The sequence below is a fragment of the Myripristis murdjan genome, chromosome 3 (assembly GCF_902150065.1).
Source record: "Myripristis murdjan chromosome 3, fMyrMur1.1, whole genome shotgun sequence".
Classification (NCBI taxonomy): Eukaryota; Metazoa; Chordata; class Actinopteri; order Holocentriformes; family Holocentridae; genus Myripristis; species Myripristis murdjan.
The window spans coordinates 24,692,329-24,706,167 of record NC_043982.1 but is presented as its reverse complement, the minus strand read 5'-3'; the positions used below and the strand labels follow the sequence as shown (position 1 = coordinate 24,706,167).

General features: G+C 41.5%; 1 protein-coding gene across 1 annotated transcript in view; it reads left to right on the top strand.

Annotated features, from left to right (window-relative positions):
• The window catches only part of LOC115354188 (transmembrane protein 266-like), a gene marked incomplete at its 5' end in the record, with an annotated part of 47,207 nt that extends 34,420 nt beyond the window's left edge, over positions 1 to 12,787 (top strand). Inside the window, 6 exons of the mRNA XM_030044445.1 lie at positions 1,049 to 1,105; positions 1,422 to 1,560; positions 6,441 to 6,556; positions 8,341 to 8,536; positions 11,615 to 11,677; positions 12,144 to 12,787. Coding sequence (XP_029900305.1) covers positions 1,049 to 1,105; positions 1,422 to 1,560; positions 6,441 to 6,556; positions 8,341 to 8,536; positions 11,615 to 11,677; positions 12,144 to 12,787 — 1,215 coding nt within the window. The remainder of the gene's footprint in view (positions 1 to 1,048; positions 1,106 to 1,421; positions 1,561 to 6,440; positions 6,557 to 8,340; positions 8,537 to 11,614; positions 11,678 to 12,143) is intronic.
• Between the last annotated feature and the right edge of the window lie 1,052 nt (positions 12,788 to 13,839).

Genomic DNA, 13,839 nt, shown 5'->3' with positions numbered 1-13,839 from the left:
TATGATCCATCCTAACACCTTGCCCCTGATATCATAGAAGAAGGGTCATCTGGGAGTGGTGTTAGATGGATGTAGTGTAACGCCAGCTGGTCACTCCACACCAATCAGAAAACAGTTCTAGAGTTCTAGAGAAAAGAGTTCTAACATATGGGTGGGGCCACTGAGCTTCTCGCTTACACTGATGCTGTTGTCCGACATGTACTCCGTTTGATAGATTAGCAGGGCCACTTTTACATGACACCCCATGCTAATTGGAGTGCAAATCAATGGCCCTGCTCAACAAAGGGAACCGCAACTGACAACATTCGTGGAGCACAGTGTAGAACTTGATAGGTGTGCGATCACATTACTCGTGTTGCGCTAACCTTTTGTAGATGCAAGATCAGTATCAGGGAAAAGATTTGCTATGGCAATAAAATCTTCATGATAGAGGTCTGCGGTAAAGCAAGAATTCAGCAATAAAAGCCTCATCATAGATGTTTGTTGTAAAGTGTTTGGGAAATAAATAGAGCATGTAAAGGAATGTTTTCTGTCTTCTTTGTGATATGCTTTAGGTAATGTGAAGAGCTAATGAGTGTTACTGCACAACAAGTTCTTATTTACCATGAATAAAGTAATAAACTTTGTACAGTATTCATATTATCATGCAATAGTCCTGCAATTTTACTTACTCAGCTATACCATTATAGTTATTCTTTCTTTTAATTGTAGTTCTACTTATTATTATGTAAGTACTAGCAGTACTTCTGTGTTTTTATGTACTTATGTTTATATAAGGGGCAATGAAGGTTTCATTCATACTGTACATTAACATGGGCTGCTTTTTAGTGATTGATACGTATACACCTTTCCCTGCCTTCCCTGCAGTGCATGCTGGGATGGACTCCAGTTTTCAGGCTGTGCTCACCCGTCTTGACAAATGTTCCTGCCAAATAATCCAACTTGTCAAATATCATGACACCTATCTTGACCCAATTTGAAAAATATGTCCATATACCCTCTAACCTGTATCTTAATACCCTTTTGTGTCTCTCATTCTCTTTCACAGACTGTCTTCAGAATAGTTGTGCTTGGGATCTGGGACTACATTGAGAACAAAGTTGAGGTATGGCACTGGCACTCCCAGTAAGTGCCATAAAAAGTAATATTAGAACACAAAAATCATCACATTTCTTTTTAAAAACAAAAAACAACAAAGGTTTGGGATTGTTGTTTTATTTTCAAATAACATTTAGATTTTGCAATCTTCCACCTTCATAACACTGGTATGCTGCACTGTTTATAGCCTATGTGTATATGTATACATATATGGGAATATGTATGTATTTGTGTATCTACTGTATATGTAATATGAACTCCTGCACAGTATGTGGTTTACTGTATGTAGGTGATACATGCTTGTGTATGTATGCATTTCTCAGGTGTTTGATGGTGCTGTCATCGTGCTGTCCCTGGCCCCCATGGTGGCCTCCACTGTGGCCAATGGGCCCAGCAGCCCCTGGGATGCCATCAGCCTCATCATCACCCTACGAATCTGGAGGGTCAAAAGGATCATTGATGGTGAGGCCAGCCAAAGCCCTGTGTGCATGCTTATTGTAGTTTCAAGACATGTAACCATCTTTATGCCTCCATTATTTGAGTTGTTACAGTATGGGGCCAATTCAGTTCTATGCAATACAATTTTATTTGTATAGCATCAAATCATAACAGAAGTAATCTTAAGGTGCTTTACAGAAACCCAACAGATAACGACCAATCCCATGAACCAAAATCTCCTCCACGAGCAAGCACAGGGTGACAGTGGCGAGGTAAAAACCCTTTCAACAGGGCCAAAAACCTCAAGCAGAACCCGGGCTTTGCCTCGTCCGGAAGGGTTGAGGGAGGGAGAGGGAGACAGAGAGAGGAGGAAAGAGCACATTGCAACTAATTTTGTGGACCAAAATGGGCTGTCCTCAGCAACATCAGGAGAACAAATTAATTCACATCAAACCACAGCTTGGACCTGATGCATTAGCCCCTTTCTACCATCTAAAAGTATAGCGGTTTTGAGTTATTACAGCAGCCTAACCAAAAAGACAAATGTTTAGTGATATTTCTTTAGTTACCCAAAAGTATCAAGTAGATTTGCACAGGGCATTATTATTACCCAGTTGGCCTCTGCAACAGCTAAGTGACCCCATTCTCTCCATGATTATACAAATTATTTACTATTCAGAACAATATAGCTATTGATCAGCCCTCAGAGTAAATTGCTGCCACTCTGCTACTCTAACTTTTATTGATCGTAAGGTCCTGGTTAAGTAGATTCAGAGGGGCCATAATGAATATAGTGGCTGTTCTCCCCTATGCTAATGCAGGTTGGTTCAATATCTGCAGGGAGGTCACCCTCACCATGGGCCTCTGACGGCATACGGGATCAGACACACATAAACCACACAGGAACTCAGCGTGCAGTTTGTTCATGTGGAGGAGTAATGTGTTATTCTCCCAGTGTTTCCCCAAAAATCCATGGTTAATAATTACCTGCCCACATATCCACCTCCTTCCCTCCAGGCAGATGAAGGCTACATTATATAAATGGTTGTTTGTTGTTTCTGCATTTTATTTTAATTCAATCACCCAATATCAGTTTCTTATCATAACCATTTGTCATTTTTTGTTGTAGCAAAGCAATTTCTGTTAAGAAATGTTTTTCTTGAACTGAGGATAGCTTTAATCAAGACTCCTGGGTCTCTTCTGAGCACTTGATTATGTTCAGATTGTTTGAATTAATTACACTAATGTTACTGAATTACAGAGACAAGTTATGACGACATGATTAATTGTCATTGGTATGAATAAAATACAGTTTTCCATGTCATTGATTCACGCTGGTGAAACACAATCTCACCACAGCTGAATAATGCTTCTTACCATGCAGCTGCAGTGTCGATCTCGAGGGCATGAACTCTTGATTTCCCTGCAGCACACCTCAACCTGTTGGGTTTGATATTTGTGAGTTATTGAGCTGGCTTGTTAAGCAGGCAGCAGCACATCTCAGAGGTAAAAGTCGCACTCAAACCAATAAAAACCAACAAATAGCCAAGGGTACAGCTCAATTATGCTATGAGAGGGATTGAATCCCTGACAAAATTAACTTTGAAGTGTACCATAAAGTGCCAACTATTTGTGTTAATCCCCTGGGAGAGGAAGTACAGAAGAACAAACTGCAGTAGAATGTGTGTGAGGGGAAAATAAATCAAATTTATCAGCAAATTGAGACATCGAATGGAAAAGGGTCAATCTTTTAAATAAATCAGCAAAAGAAGGTACAAGTCTTCTGGCAAACAGGATTGGCATTAGTAGCCCTTTGAAAAAGGCAGTTTGGTTTGCTATTCCTGTAAGGTGGCCACACTGAAGCTGGTGAAAGGTAAATCGTTTATTTATTTTATTTTATTTTATTTTATTTTATTTTTTATTTGTGGGCCACAAAAGAAGTGGCAGTTTTTATTTTTTGACCTTTTTGCGAGAAAGTGTGATTTCATTTTCATGGTAGTACTGACAAGGAGTAAAAAAAAAAAAGAATAAATGTAATACTGTTTGTACAGTATAACAGTACAAATGATAGTAATACTAGTGTTACTATTACCACCACCACTACAACCAATAATATTACTACTACTTATCACACTGAAAAAGGCTTTTTGATTGATTAATAAACTACACAACTTTTTCTTTTTTCAGTTTTAACTGAAAAAGAAAAGGTTGTGTAATGAAATCATAAAACATGTCAAAGAGGCCAGTGCTCCTAGAAACAATGTATTAGCTGACCTACAAGATGTCATACATCAGTTGTCAGAGTGCTTGGAAAACAAGGCTTTGTGTACATTGTGCATCACATGAGGGAGGCAGCAATCTGAGAGGGGCAACAGTCTTGGCCTTGGCCTGGAGTGGAGCACGGTTTGTAGTGTTGGCCGGTGATGGTGTGGGATCAGCCGTGGTGTGAATTACACTGCTCCTCATGTCCTGCCAGCAGCTGTCAGCACTGTTCCACCACACACACACACACACACACACACACACACATAAACTCACAGTGCAATCATACAGATGCCCTCACACATATGTACTATGCGCATACATGCACAAACTGGTGTGTTTATTTGTTATCATACACATTTGAATAGTTAATAATCTTATGATTTAAGTTTTCATACTGGGTGTGACTTTTGACTGGTCTGACCTTATTCCATGTCCTCCTTTCCCCAATGTGTATATTTCAGCAGGACTATAAACAGATAGAAGGAGCATGTAGTGATGTCTGTGTGCTTTGATATGCTACCAGTAGTAAGCAGTACCCTCTAAGTTCCACTGTCACAACAACAATGACCAACCTATGACCCTGTTCCCACCTGGTATTAACATCACAAGCTGACACCTCTAAATACAGGTGTAACCCGCAGCAATGCGTCCTCAATGCATCCTGATATCCGCTGGCTCCGGCCACATTCGGAGGTGGCCTGGTACGTTTTTCTCTGCTTTGCATTTGAAGTGTTTCTCTCTGAAATGTTACGTGTTTCTTTGCATATAGAGTGGAAAGGTGAGGTCTGATCACAAGTGGGCAGGCGAGATGCATGTGGAGATGCTTTTCAATGCCTGGTGTGAACAGATGGACTGTCCATTAGACGTATTTTAATACCATGTGGTAACAGAGTCTATAATAATGAACTGAGAATTAGACCAGGATAAGTAATGGTTATTTTTTATAATGTATGCCTCTCATTGCAACATCCTCCTCTCAGGACACACAGGATTACTATGTGTGATGTCACACAGCTGACTTAGAAATGAGATGTCAGAGAAGTGTGAAGGACTAATTGCCTACCAACTGTGATGTTCACATATATCCTCAGTATCCACTTCATTAGGTACAGCTCCCTGTTTACAAAAACACCATAGTCCTCCGCCCTGTGAGTCACATATAAATAAATCACACAGACAGGGTCAAGAGGTACAGTTGCTGTTTGACTAAACATTCTGAATCCTCGGTACTAGACACATCACTTCCAGCATCTGAGACACGACTGCCCTCCTGAGATTTTTGCAAACTATACAGCCTAAAGGTAACTGAGACTGGTGCGATAACCACAAACCATCCAGTCAGCAGCAGCGCCTTATTGATGCGAGATGTTAGAGGAGAATAGCGAGACTCATTCATGGATAGGCACAGTTGCTACAGCTCTGTACAACATCAGTGTGCAGAGTGTCAGATCAGATCCTTGAAGAGGACCCATTGCTGACTAAGAAAAAGAGGATAAAACTCTGGTGGCGGTGTGAACACTTAAGGACAAGTAAAGAGTGAAAAAATGTTGCCTGATCCATTGAATCCAGGTTTCCACACTGATAGCAGGGTTGGAATTTTGTGTAAACAATATATATCCACATGTCCATGTTGCCTGATATCAACAATAGAGGCTGGTAGTGTAACGGAGTGGGGAAAGTTTCCTTGGCACACACTACTGTAAGCCCCCTAGCACCAATTGAGCATCATTTTAATGCAGTGCACTTCAACATTGTTGCTGACAAGGTGCTGACGTGGTCGCAGTCAGGCTGGATTTGATTTGAGCTAATATAACTGCCCACTCGACACCCATTGCGCTCTTGAACCTGAACTCAGTCTGCAGCTGTTTCAAATGGATACTTCCAGCAGGGTAATGCGCCATCATCTCAAGGTGGTTTACTATATTATCCATAAATCTCAACTCAATAGAGACGTGTGGGAGATGTGTGAGGTGGAATGGGATGTTCACATCATAAATGGAGCTGAAAGCTGCGTGAAACTGGAACGTGTGAAGCTCTTGAGTCAGCATAGACAAAGTTTCCTGTGGAACATGTCAGCATCTTGTTGAATCTATGTGTTAAACAATACAGATTGCTCTGGAGGCAGGTCTCTAACTGCATGTGCAGAGGCAATATTCAGGTGACATAGAGCCACGTTTTGGCCTTTTTTAGTTAACTCTCATCACATATTACACTTTTAGTCAAACTACAAGGAGTAATTCTGTTAAGCCTGAGTGTAAATGGATCTCTGATCACTTACCCTGTTATTACCTGACTAAAAATGACGCTGCTGGAATGATACAGACTTAAAGTTCAGCACTAGTATTTCATAAAGTTTGAGGACAGACAGGAAGTGTGAAGGATTAATGGTCCACCAACACTGACATTGTATTGTGCTGTCTGTATTTCACCAAAGGCAACTTAACCAACTGTCCAAGGCCTACCAGAACTTCTTCTCTTGGTTACTCTTGGGCATCCTAGCTGTCCTAGTCCTTTTCACGTCATTATAATCAGATGAATAAGTTAACTAAGTTGTGCAGTTATATTGGCTTGGAAACTCAGTGTTCATGTCTTCTCTCTCTCTCTCTCTCTCTCTCTCCCTCCCCACCTTGCCTCCTTAGCTTATGTGTTACAGGTCAAGGTTGAGATGGAATTGGAGATCCAGCAGTGTGAGAAAACCAAGGCCGTGAGGGAAGAGCAGCTGGAGCGTCTGACTCAGATCTGCCAGGAACAGGCTGTGAGTACCAACACACCTTAGATTCAGCCTTACGATTGGGCTGTAGTTCCTCACATGCTTTAGACTTACCCTTGAAAAGGTCACTCGTAAGCTGCATGCAAAGAGAAGAAAATAATTGGTACCGCCTGTCAAAATTGGGGTTATGCTATGGCATAAGCATGGGGTACAGTCTGAACATACACTGAGTTCGAAATGTGGCCAAAATTAACCCCTGAGATCACATTCACTGTAGGTCATAATCAGTTTCACATTAGAATTGGTCTTAATTTGCCACAAAATCCTCGCTTGCTTTATAGCTGTTCTTATCTACTAAACCTCCATTCAGCTGAGATTTAGCCTTTAGTGTAGGTTTGCCCACAACTACCAATTTACTTTAGAGAAGTACCGAATGCGTTGATCCCTGCTTACCTTAGAATAATACCTGCAGTTAACCCTTTCTCTATTCACAGCTTAGATTATTTATTAAAGCAAATTTCTCATTTAAAATTAGACTACATAATGCTTGCACACTTTAGAATTGGGCTTATTTTATTAAAGCCCAAAATATCTACTTACAGTTTTAACATTTCAGGCTGTTTTATACTTGTTATTATACAGCCACTTTCTCTGTAATGGCATCTGTGTGCATATTTGTCATTGTAGATGATTTACTACATGACTAGTGTAACCAGGGCCATGCAGCTCCATAATGCTTTGTGCCAGATAAGGGGCTGTCATTTGATAAACCACCAGAGGAGGGCAGCAATACCTTACATACAAATTCAATCTGTACAGGTCAACAAGATCCCTCAGATTAGCCTACACTGATCATATTGAGTGCAAAAATGCAGAATGTCAAAGGGCATTTCTAAATATTGATAGAGAATTAACTGAATTGAGTCTGCACAAAATTAAACACTTTGCTGTTGGGTTTCAAACTGGTACAATATAAATTGGCCTGATGTTTGCTCAATTTTTTTTCCTTTATTTTACAATCACTTTCATTACAGAAGACGGCATGAAAGGGTTTCTTGTCAATGGTTGCTTAGATGTGCACTTATTCCCAAGATCCAAGACCTCAAAATCAATACACACAGGCCATAACTGTACATCAATGAAGCATATTGTACAAAATACCCAGAACATAATTGAATACTTGAAGAAATGCTGAAAACAGTTCCCCAGTAATTTGCCTTGACTTTTTTCAATATGATTTGTCAGATCTGGAGAAAACCTAATGAAAACATTGATCCAAGTCAGTCGACACACAGCCTCCAAGATGGTCTAGCCATCTTGATCAGCTCTAATGTCTACACTGTAGGCATGTCTGCATGCTCATGAATACCAAGATATTACTTTAAATACTGTGTTTTATTCCACACTGTTCATTTTGCGCAAGCCATAAATGTATATTACTTCAAATGTCTGGTGCTTTGTGTTAAAATGTATTTCTCAGTGTATTAGACCATGTCTCTCTCTCTCTGTCTCTGTCTCTCTCTCTCTCTCTCTCTCACACACACACACACACACACACACACACACACACATTCCCTCTCTCCCTCCCTCACCTCTTCACCTCATCTGCTCTTTTTGTCACTCCATCCTTTTTTCCTCCCTTTCTCTCTTCCCTCCCCCACGATTTCTTTTTTCCATCTCCATCTTCTTCCTCCTCACCCCTCCTTCCTCATTCCTGTCCTGTTTCTCTGTTTGTTCACAATCCCCACACTTCCTTATCAACACACACACACGCACACACACACACACACACACACACACACACACACACACACACACACACACTCTAGTTTGAGATCAGGCAGCTGAGGGCCCATCTGGCTCAGCAGGACTTGGACCTGGCAGCAGAACGTGAAGCAGCCATGCAGATCCACCACGTTTGGGGCAAACAGGGCAGGAGCTTCCAGGTGGTGGAGGGCTTGACTCCTGGGGAGTCTGACGATGAAGGTGGCCAGAGGAACCGCAGGGAGCCCCACGCCACTGCAGGTATATTATGGTTACTACAGTAATGTTTTCTTTTTTTTTTTCTTTTTTTTTTTTCTTTTTTTAGAGACTTTTGGTGCTCCAGAGTCATTTTGCAGCATGCTGAAATGGGTCATTTTAGAGAAATTGCTGCATTTTACAGGGCATGATAGCCAAGCATATGCTTTACATATATTTTGTGGTTCAAGAAACGTAACTGTAAAGTGATGTTACTGTTTGTAAACAGTGAAGTAAAACACACCTGAACTGCAAAGGTGCAGTGTACCGAAATCAAAATTTCAGTCAATTCTGCATTCTCAGTTCACTGAATCATAAGCATGTGGTGAACTATGATGTTTTTAGCACAATGCAACATTACAGCAAACAGGACCAATAAATTAGGATTAATAATTGGCTTTTCTACAAGCTACATAGAAAGGCTTTCTGTTGCTAGGTTGTACAATTTTACAGAAAATAAGCAAAAGCACCATCCAATATTTTGCGCTAAATTATTTGTATATGTTTAAATTGAAATGAAAGAAACTGACTTTTGATACAGCAAACCATGGCCTAAAAAACAAGGTGCAAATTGAATTGTCTAAAAAATGAACCCTTACCACAAAAGCAGCAAAAAGTGTAAAATTCCAGCTACATATAAATGTCTTTATGAATTTTATGAGAGTGTATCAAAAATTTTAGAGGTCTAAAAAAACTTTTTGTATGTTTAAACCCACTGCTACCAAATATTGCGCCAAAACTAAATTACTAAAGGCTGAAAATACAACCACACCTCCCCGCTGTAATGAATGTGCATATATTAAGGTACAAACCAACTACACTGACCTTGGTGCTTTATGCTGTAATTAAGTACTACTAAACAAACAACAATAAGAAAGATGACCAAACATTCCATCTCAAGACAAAAATCCTGTGGTGTAAAAATATGTCTCAGTTGAATATGCACCCTGCCAGCTAGTGTTTGCTTGAGAAAGCAGCATGACAGACCTAGGGAGAGACACGCCATACAGTATGCACATAATTATGTGAGGTAAAAAGTCCCCAACGATGTAACATCAGGTGAACCGGATGCCAGAGCAGTGTTCAGTTAATCTGGAGCAGTAGCCCTGGAGCATCTCTGAGGCCAGGCTCTTAGCCTTTCTGTGCTCACACACAACACCCATCTGACCGCAGGCGCTGTGAGATCAATATGAGGGCAAAAAGGCTTTTAGGATCTGGTGAATCCTGAAGAAAACAAGCATGTTCTCCAACACTACGTCAGCCAGCATGGGCATCTGTCTTGTCCCAACTGTCTCCCTCATCCTGTCCCCCTCGTGGCGAGCCCAGCCAAGCCAACCCAGACCACTTGGGCTATTTCAGGTACAGAGTGCTCTGTGCATTGGGCCATGTTGTTAGGAGAGAGTGGGCCCCTGTCAACATCTGTTCCCCTTCACCTGGAAACCACAATAGGACACTAGGAGGTTCCAGAGCAGCCACACCACCACCCCAAGGGGATAGTGGGAAATCTGGCTCTCAGGAACAAGTGGGGCTTTTTACAAAAACACGGTCACTGGGACGAGCACTTAGGCCGCAGGGCTCACTGGGCAAGACTGTGGCCTGTGTGGGTTCGCAGGCATGAGGGGGCAGCTGAGGCTCCTCTCACTCTTGTCTGCAGGGTGCCATCAAAGTGCCAAGCATACTTATCGTGGCAGTGGGCTAAATCTCAGTCCTTGTTGAGAGCAAGCAGGAAAAGCAAAGACTGAGAACTGGGCAGTGTTTTTGGAAGAGACTGAAATATAGAAATAATTGTGAAAACATCAAATCTCTAATAGACTGGTTTGGTTTTCTTACCTTTAAGTACCAAACAAGATGAAAAGCCTCTCAAATTGACCTAATGAAAAAGCAGTATTTTTGGGAGTTTCCCAAAACAAAGGACAGCTCCATTCGAATCTGTAGAGTATTACTCTGAAATAACACCAACTGTCAGGTTCCACACTATTTCCCCTGTGGTGTATAACTGATACACACCTGTACACATCATAATTTAGAAATGAACTAAAATGACCTTTGCATGTCACCTCTCCATTTCCATAGACAGATGACAGCCTGATAGCCTGACTATCACAGAAAGAGGACGCAAGCCTTTTATGTATGCTGGACGCCCCATTCTCTTTTCTGAGACTCATGTGTTATTAATTGTGGAGTGATTGTCTCGGTCTTGTTTTAGTGAGCGCAATGCTTCCTCTCCAGGGGTGGCTCCGGGATTAATATTTTAGAATGAAAAATAAATGAAATTACCCATCAGAGTCTGCGGCATGTCCCGGGGGACAAGGGCTAGCACTCAGGGTACTTTGGGCTCCCACTCAGCCGGCGGACAGTGAGCTCAGGACCAATCAAGCGATCAGAGGAGTAGAGCAGATCAGAGCCATTCACCGTGCATCCTGAAGCCCACCAGACTGGAGGAATAGATGCCTGAACAAAGAACTTCTTCTCTCTTTCTCACTCACTACCTACATCTGTCTCTCTCATCCTTGAAGTCTACCCCACCCTGCCCCTGGCCCAGTTTATGTCTTATGCACCAGGATGCAGCTAATGTACAGTGTAGCCTGGTGTGAGACCAGCCAATAAAGTATCTGGTCAGGGGCAGATGTATGGCAATGGCTATCTGCCGTGGTAAAATTCAACCTAATTGGAGCTAATTTGGGGGAAAAAAACACCACTAAAGACTAGCATCCTGTTAAAATAGCGTTAAAACAATGGCCTTAATTTGATTAATTTATTTCTTGCTGTGGTGATTTCTGATCTATACTATATACCTGCTGTACAGGAATTTAATTAAGACAACATAAAAACAGGAAACACTGATAGAAGTGATTATTTTGTTGAGGGATGGGTTAAGAAGAAAATGCATCTCAGTTAGGAAATGCAGCTATTATACAGCCAAAAATAATAAGAAAAAAAAAAAACATGAAATATGAAATATAAAAAAATCAACCATGTTGCATGAGAACCCATTCAGATAGTACTGTTGTTCAGGATCATATTACCTGTAGTAATAATCACACTATCCAATTCCCTGTATAACATTTTTATTTTTTCATTCAGATCCGGTTGTACGTGATGACATGAACAACTATATTAGCCAGTATTACAGTGAAGCAAGCAGTGGTAAGTGACAATGAACACTTACTTTAGAAACAACAGGACTTTGCACACACTACACACAACACAAACCTTGAATAAGCAGAGCAGCCACTCTAATGTAAATAAGTCTTGTGAGTGGTAATTTGGCTGCAGAGAACTTCATTGTTTAGCCATATAAATTAAACTCAATTAACCTAATGCTTCATTTGGCTTTTTTTTTTTTTTTTTTTAATTATGTTGGCCTCCACAGAGACTGACTGTTAAATTGAGCTGAAATTATGAAGTAAAAGGTATCCTGTTCAGTAGAGGCAATTAGAGCTCTTCAGACCAAAGTGCTTGCATGCTAAACAGTATTATTATTGATAAGAAAGAAGGTTTTGTCCTTGGAGTCAGCTGGAAATGTATGATTGTGTTGTATGTGTACTTAAGGGCTGCATTCTTTTTCTTTCCTTTGTCCAACTTTTCCCAAATGTATTTGATGGCTTTCAAGATGTTGGGGCATCTGTCTCATGTGCTCGGGTCATCACCACAGCAGCCATTGACGTCCACCTCCCCACCAATCCAAACCCCATCCACTCAAATCCTCTGCTTGCTATGGAGCGGGTGAGCAGTGCTGTGAGTGATGCCTCTACCAGTGTATCACGGTCCAGTGGGAGCCTAACGGCGCGCCCCCAAAGCCTGAGTAGCCACACCCTGGGCTCGTCCACCACAGACTGCAGCAGCAGCAGCATGGCCCGGGACCTCAGTTTGAACTACAGCTCCCAGCGCTGCTGCCCCTCTTCCATCTCAGGCCCGGGTCCCTGCAGGGACCCCAACATGGTTGTGCAGGAGCTGCTCTCCTCCTTCTCTGAAGATTCCTGCCTCAGCCAAAAGGGCCTTACAGTGGACCCTGTCAATCTGAAGCTCCCCAGCCCTACTGGCTCAGCCAATGCCAGCCCCGAGCTGGAGAACAGGATCAACATCTACAACCGCAGGAATCAGGAGGAGAGGCGGGGCCGGGGAAGGGGCTGTGTTCTTTTGCAGACCAAGCCCCTCATCCACCTGCATGGCAGTGCCACTGAGCCCTCCCTGGAGGAGAAGTACCGGCTCCTGGGGCCAGCTGACACACCTCTGGGGCGCATGCCTGATACATAAGCTAGATTTACACAGAAATACAAAGTAGTATTTTTTTTTCTTTTTATTGTAACCCTGTTTGCCAGGAGCTGCCAGAGTTTCATTGCAGGGAGAACCTGTTCAGAGTTCAAGGCCACAGAGTTAACAATCTGATTTTTCTGTTGCTGTGTAAATCCAGCCATAGCCAACCCAGAGCAGGCTTAGAGTCTTAGCCTCCAGCTGACACTGACTCTCTTCAACTTGTCACGTGTTAGAAGTTAATGGCAGAAATGACATTATGAACTCAAGCTAGGCCAATAGCCATTTCCATACTGCACAACCACCACTGTTCCTTCTTGAGTATTTTTGAAATAAAAAAAAATGCCCCAATATAGCACAACAAAGACAATAGCATCCAAGTGAGGGGGAGAAATAATGTGTTCTTGGACACAGTCTTCATCAGGAATTCCCACTTTGAATGGAGCCCAAATGTACTGAATTTAACCTGAAATAAAACCAGCAATGGGCCATTCAAGCCTATACTGAACACAACTTCTATACTCGACAGTGTTGCACACCAAGACACTGTTCTCTGTTTTTTCTCTGTCTTTTGAAGCAGTAAAAGAGAGTGGAGATTTTTGAGTAAACTTTTTTTTTTTTTTCCTTATTTGTTCCTTTAGATTTGTATTAACAACTTTTAAAATTAATTGTGCAGATCTCTGTTCAAACAGCCACAGGGTATGTAAGACTGGTTGAACCATAACAACAGCCAATTTCTTACCTTTGCCTTTCTAGCACAGAGATCCATTTGTTTGATTTGAAATTTTGAACCATCATTGACATTTATTTGTTTGTTTGTTCTTTATTCAAAAGAATTAGTAGGGAACATCGGTGTGGGTGAACTGAAAAGGTAAGTGACAAGATTCTTGCAATGAAACTAAACTGGAGTGCTTGTAGCATGAACCTTTAAAAGATAGGTGCCCTGAATGGCAAGCAAATCCTTTGCACTTTAATGTTTACAGACATTTTTGTAAACTTAATATGGAGGAACTCGTTATCAAATGGAGGTCTTGTCATTTGAATAAAAATAGCAA